General features: G+C 36.5%; 1 protein-coding gene across 1 annotated transcript in view; it reads left to right on the top strand.

The window, feature by feature from the left end:
- Window positions 1–215: 215 nt before the first annotated feature.
- The window catches only part of LOC122261031 (uncharacterized), a 7402-nt gene continuing 582 nt past the window's right edge, over window positions 216–7035 (top strand). Inside the window, exons 1-4 of the mRNA XM_043028515.2 lie at window positions 216–500; window positions 2137–2279; window positions 2783–2911; window positions 6464–7035. The exon at window positions 6464–7035 is cut by the window's right edge and continues 582 nt beyond it. Coding sequence (XP_042884449.2) covers window positions 326–500; window positions 2137–2279; window positions 2783–2911; window positions 6464–7035 — 1019 coding nt within the window. The 5' untranslated portion in view covers window positions 216–325. The remainder of the gene's footprint in view (window positions 501–2136; window positions 2280–2782; window positions 2912–6463) is intronic.

The raw sequence follows: 7035 nt of genomic DNA, 5'->3' as shown, positions 1-7035 counted from the left end.
GATAATAATGAAGATGATAATGACAATAATAATAATAATACCGATGATGATATAAGTAATGATAATGAAAATGATAACGCTAATGATAATATAATGTTGATAATAATAATGATATACCTACCTTGTTTCTGAACATGTCTTCAGACCAGTCAAATCTCCCGCGGGAACCAGGCCCCGCTGAAGATCTCGCCAGGGCACCGAATCCGCCTGAGAATGCACCATGAAAACATAAACATTGGTACACTTTGACTGGAAATAATGTTATGACCAGTAGCTCGGTGTGGCGCTGCACCCATTCCCAACCATTTTCATTAATGGTCCTACCATGGAGGCGCGTTTTGCTCGCTATGATGAGGTCTGCATAGAGAAACTACGCGTGATTCATGTAGATAAAGATAAAATCGTGGGCGTGCTATACAATGGGGCGGAACTGAAGGAATTGAGAGACCACCTTTATCAGCTGAATTTCTGGTTCTCGACGAGGAATGTCGAGAAATATAGTAAGTTTTGCGGTGATTCTAGACTAAGGCTGTGTTATTAGACGCATTGATGATGGCATTGATGGTTTCCTTTTGATTTTGGGTGTATGTTTGTGTTGTAGTAATAAACGAGTAATAAACGGCGTTATCAGACAATGGTGACGAGACCAGAGACGATGGGCGGGGAGAGCATGAGGTTTTCCACGGAAATTGCAGGGTAATGTTGGCAGATATTTGGTATCAACAAGGTTGTTTTAATTGGAATTTATTAGTTTCCGCGACTGCAAGGGTATTTATGTCCTCCAAAACCATTCATGTGAGGAGGTAGCCTTCTCCAAAGCTCCTGCCTAAATTACAGATCTCCACTATAACTGACTGGCATTTTTCTTGACTTGTCAAAAAAATGTTAAGAATAAAAAAAAATTGCCTCTCAGCAACCTTATAGAATCAGGCGGGTGAAATGCACTCTGAGAGACGCACCAGGAGAGATGTCGCACGTGGAGATTGTGTGTGCTTGTTATCTTCACAGCAAGAGCAGCATTAGGTTAATAATTAGCCCAGCATAAATGGGTTAAATACTATAGTATCCCTCCTCATAATGAGAAAATATAGTAGAGTAACCACAACCCTGCCCCAACCAAGCAAACAATTATTCATATTGATATATGCATAATGAGCCCAAACAAACAGCTCAGTAACATCAGCTCTACCCCAGATTGGAAACTTCACAATGTATAGCTAAAGGTTTGAGACACTCATTCAAAAGTTACTTATACGCATTTTCAGATACTTAACCTAGTTGTAGTCACATCACATTTCAACTAACCTACACAAATGAAAATTTGAAGCTTACTTTCTCCTGAGAAATTTCATACACGCATGAAAATACCCATGCTACTTGTATATGGCCCCGTATACAAGCAGCATATGCATATGCACATGCAATAACACATGTGCATGTACACCAACATTGAAATTTAGTTATTGTGTGAAGATAAAGAAAAATGAATCATAGAATGAAATAGACTGTGGAACAAATTAGTGAATGGTAGATTGCATGAAGCAATGAGAATTATAAACGCCAGGTGGGTATATTGAAACTGCAGTCTGTTGCTTTTCTGATGTCAACAATGATATTATATAGTGTATTCTCCTTCTTAACCCTTTGACGACGGTGTGTCACACCCGTGTGACACAGCTAAATGCCAAATGACGGGGCGACACACCAGTTTGACGTTCCCGATACAATATTGCATAGGCCCAGCGTAGGGGATTTCCACTTATCGCCTGCCCGTCGGGATTGGGTTAATAGACATTCCTTTGAAAGTAATTAATCATAGGGCCAGAAAGCAGTTGTACCTTATTATTTGAATGTATTTTTTTCTTCTTCTTTTTTTATTATTGCTATTATTGTTATTAAGATAATTGTTATTATGCTATATTTATTTGCATTTTTATTATTGTTATTGTTATTTATTAGTTATTTTTTTTTTCATATTACCATTTCTATTATCATTATTACTCATCGTATTCTGATACAGCTATGCTCAGTATCATAAATAGTACCAAATACTTATTATATTGCTCATGTTGTCATTATCAGCCTATTTAAATTGTTATGAACATTTCACCACAGCATCTTTTATTCTTTTTGCAGGTGAGACAAAAGACAGCATCCACTGGGTCCTCCCCAAGTTGCAAGGTGCTCCTCCTGAAGGTGTGAGTCTAGATGATCATGCACCCTTCATAATCAACAGGGTTGTGAATAAGGACTGCAGAAGAGGGCGAGCATATTGGAAGGTGCTGAAGCAATGCTTAATTTTTTATTTATTTTATTATTCAGATGATATATATATATAGTGAAGTGACAGGTTTTGAAGGGGGCATAAATGCCAAAAATCAGGAGCAAGGGCCACAAAATAATTTATTTGTTGTTTAGTATGGGCCAGGATTCTTAGATGTAGGGTGTGTTCTCCTTTATTTTTAAGAGTTTTTCCATGATATGTGAGTCTATATATGATATATTAGCAGAGATACTAATTAGCATTTGGTATGATGTCTTAGTTGTACAACTGCAGGAATAAATAGCTTCAACAAAAGGAAAAATACTGTAAAAAAGGGATACAACCCCATGAAATATGTAGAACGGTTAAGAGTAATTTTTTTTACCATTCCAAGTGCATTGGCCTGTTAACTTTTTTCATAGAAAGAATAATTAATGTACTAAATGCAAAGTTTCCAATATGGATTGTTTATGTTATGATGTGATTTCTTTGTTAGTAATGTTGTTTTTTTTATTTCAGAGAAAAAACTCTATGCCCGTAAAAGAAGAGGTTGTTATTGAAGTAGATGAACCTCCAAAGAAGAAGAGAAAAGAGTACGGCACAATTAAAAATGATTGCCCAGCAAGGATGAGTATTAGAACTGTAAAGGTAAGAAGAAAATTATTGTATAGTATTTTTATTAAAGGAGATAACTGTTTCAGAGTTCTGAATTTAAAGTTTGACTCTCTTTGTGTGTGTGTGTGTGTGTGTGTATGTATATGCATTTATGTTTGTGTTTGGGTTAGGGTGAGTAAGTGTTGGTATATCTCAAAGTTTTCTCCTTTTTTTACTAACTGATTTATGTGTTATTGACGAATATTAAAAAATAAAAAAAAATCTATTCCTTTTTTTCTTATGAATTTAAATTTTTTAATGTTTTTTATTGTATTTTAAGTATAGATAATATATTCAAGTTCAATTATTATTGTTCTTAAATTTATCGCACAGATACAGTTAACCCGTTAATGACGGGTGACATATTACGTCATACATGATACAGGAGCTTTAGCCTGACAACGGGTGTCATGATGTTTGGGGATTTTGGATCAAAGTGTTATTTTATTGTTCTATGAGGAATGAGTGAGTGATGTTGACAATTGCAGTCATAATTACTATAATTGCCATAATATTAACCCTCTCTGGACAGGTGGTACACTACTGTACCGCTCATTCAAAAGCCCAGCACAATATTGTGCCAGCCATTTAATTGATTTAGGCCCAAGCGTTCGAAAGCCCCGGCATTGTGACATTCAAGGCTAGAATGCCCCTGTCATGAGTGGGTTAAGCAAAATGGGTTTCACCTAACATCCAAAACCTAGATGACACCACTTTCTTCAAGCACCAGCAGGAGAGAGAGCCTTGAATGGCACCCATCTACAGTCTCTAGCAAGCACTATCTCAATAGAGCGATGGCACATGGCAAGTTGCCGACCTCTTGCTCTAAAGTATCGCAGATGAAAAATGTTCAGGCAGAATTAGAGGAGAAAGGTAACTCAAACCATGCCCAATGTCTACAATGTGCCCCTGTGCTAGTAGGGATGCCTTTTACTGTGGCACTCACAGTCATCAGCACAAGTTTCCTTCCACTTTCCTACTTCTTCATGTTTATCTTTATTTTGGACAGTTATACGTTTCGTATTCGTTCATGACAGCACACAAGTACGAAAAAATAAAGTTTGTTTTTTGTCCTTCCCTAAAACAGCAATACTTCTATCACATAGAGTATAAAGAAAAAAAGCTTATATGGGCCCTGAACTACAGTTTTAGTCAACTGCAGAATTGATAGTGCCTGTGATATGACAGATATGTCTCTGAAAACAGTAAAACACACACACACACAAAAAAAAAAGAAAAAAAGAAATTGGCTCTGGTGGGCTTAAATGTATGTGGAAAATGTATGAAGTCTAATTCTGATCGCACACAAAAAATCAAAAGCATATTTTTGTCCTCCCATAAACATTAAGTTAAATCAACATGATCAGAAAATATGATTTATATGCTACAATATCAGTCTATTACAACCTTCCTAAAGCTGATGGAATGGAAACTATATGCTCTACAATAAGCATAAACCTCCAAATCATGTATTACACATCCAGGCTAACAGTCTTCCAAGCATGTATTTCGCTCAGGTATGATGTTTCTTGAGAGGTGTTGCATGTGTCAGTGCTCTCTAAAAATTATACCAGAAAGGTAAACTCCATTCATGTTGGATGATGTGCTATCACGTCATGGGAATATTTCACTCCGGTCAGAGGACATCCTATTACATTAGGATCTCTCCCTCTAAATACACGTTTTACAAAGTTACATATGTATACTCATTGCACTTGCATTTATCTAGATATTTTGTTCGTGACTTTTCAAAGAAATTGGGAAAAAATGCACAAAACACCTCTCAGCACCCCATAGAATCAGGCGAGTGAAAAGAGGTCTGAGAGGTGCAGTGCAGCATCACACTGGTAGAGATCTCAGACATGGAGAGTGCATGCACTTGTTATCTCCATGGGAGGAGCAGCATTAGGCAAATAATTGCCCCATCACGAATGGGTGAAAGATTTTTACTGGCCAGAAGACCACCCACCTCGGAAACATGCCTGGCGTCATTGGGTTAAATTGCCCACCGTTTGTGTAGCAAGCCACAAAAATCCAGGCCATAACATACCAAACTTTAACATTTTATGTGTTCTTGAATGTTAAGCATGACTTATTATATAAAACTATTCAGTTCACATATCATACCATAGGTGTCACAAAAGCAGTAAAAATAAAATTAGGTGAATGTCAATTAACAAATCAAACTGATAAAACCCATCCACATCCATAGTTTTTGTGTGTAAGGCACATTTGTGCATGGATATATTTCTATTGTACTCCATCTAACATGCTTGTTATGCTTTGAAAATAATTTTAGTTGATCTACCTTCATTGCTATATTCCAATATATATACATATATATAGATATAGATATAGATATATATATATATATATATATATATAGACATAGATATAGATATAGATATGTATACATATTACAAGGTGATCATGTCCTATGAAACTATGTTTTTTTTCCAAGGTCAGATCTTTTGAATATAAATCCCTTTTATACAAAACAGTTACTAATCCATAAAATCTATTATTAAAAGAAAAGCTGTATCCTACACATGCTGTTTTTTCTCTCACAGAATTGTCATATGCCATAAGAGTTGCATTAAATTGCTGGATTCCATACCAGTGAACAGCATTTCATATAATTTCCTGACCAAGTTTATTAATTTATGACCATTTAGCTTCAGATCTCATATTACTATAAACAGTCTTTCTTTATCATGTCTGCTGTAAACATTGTCATGGATTTTGATTTTTTTTTATGTTTGAAATTGTTTGTGCATTATACAAATCAGATGTATGGAAGAGATTTTTAAAGACACTTTCATTTTTAGTATGTCTGTATCTGTGTCCTTGAATTATGAATCAGGCATTCCTCCTCATCAAGCACAAGGGTATATAAATTAGAGTCATTTTCAGGAACTTACACTTTTTGAGGATGTAGGATAATTATTTTTTCTTTGCATTAGAGAAAGTCTGCATTTAATTCTATCTCAATTTTTTAAGAAACCTGTATTATGATTGCAGATTGAACATATTTTCAAAGGTCTGCTTGTCAGTTTGAAGACAGGGCTGTTTCGGCTTTAAATGGTCGAAAGGCTGGGATATTCTAAATGAGTAAGTCTAACGCCTTGGGCTACTCGCTCTCTCTGGCTATGACCAAGTGCTATGTGCCCGATCACCTGGCACACCAGCCAGAAGGATAGCCACGACAAAAAATCTTGTCTCTGGCGGCTGGTCCTGCCACCACTTGACGGGATATCTTGTCACCTGGCGTCAATAAGTTAACACATTACTTGTTAGGATGGGCACTAGTGCCACCTACATGGCACCCCAAATAGTACAATAAAGAAACACAGCGATCCACCCTCTCCCAACATAAAATGTGGCATGACAACTATTGTCATGTATGTCACAACACCCACCATCAGGCCAAAACTTGTGTGTCACATGTGTCATGACACCTGTCCACAATGGGTTAAGCTAGAGAGATTTGTTTGCAGAAACTAGTATTATTTTACTATACATAATGTCAAATTCTTTATTTTTCAGGCATTTCCTGATTTTGCTGTGAGGCCAGAATCAAGCAAGAAAATAAAGAGCAAGTTTGCTAAACTGCTGAAGCAAGCCATTAAAAGAGGAGAAGTGAAAGGAGAAGAGAGGTTTGTTGTTGCCATTAGCCGAGGAGGCCACCATCAAAATCATTTGAATGAAGTAGATGAGGAACGGTCATTACCAGTGCATCCCGAAATTGTGGAATATATTACAAAGCTTGTAACAGAAGAAAGCGTGACGTCTCCAAAAACAATAAAGAGTTTAGTGGCCGACTTTGTTAGAGAGAATTTCAGTTTAAGTGAAGCATCAAGTGGAAACAGATGCTATTATCCCATGATAAAAGACATACGAACAATACTGCGAGGAATTATGTGCAATGTAACACCAAGAAAAATTAAAGTAGAACATGTTACAAACCCAGAAGTTGAGTGTGTCATCACTACTAAAACAGAAGTTCTTGATGATGATTTGCTGAATGAAGATGAAAGTGAACACCAAGTTATCAGCCTAACAGAAGGCTATCTCACCCTGCATTTCATGAAGGAATCCCCTGAGGAAATGGACGTATC

The sequence above is a fragment of the Penaeus japonicus genome, unplaced genomic scaffold (assembly GCF_977035675.1).
Source record: "Penaeus japonicus unplaced genomic scaffold, GWHDUDI00000001_assembly GWHDUDI00000004, whole genome shotgun sequence".
Lineage (NCBI taxonomy): Eukaryota > Metazoa > Arthropoda > Malacostraca > Decapoda > Penaeidae > Penaeus > Penaeus japonicus.
The sequence above is the reverse complement of the archived record's forward strand: the minus strand, read 5'-3'. Positions and strand labels throughout refer to the sequence as shown.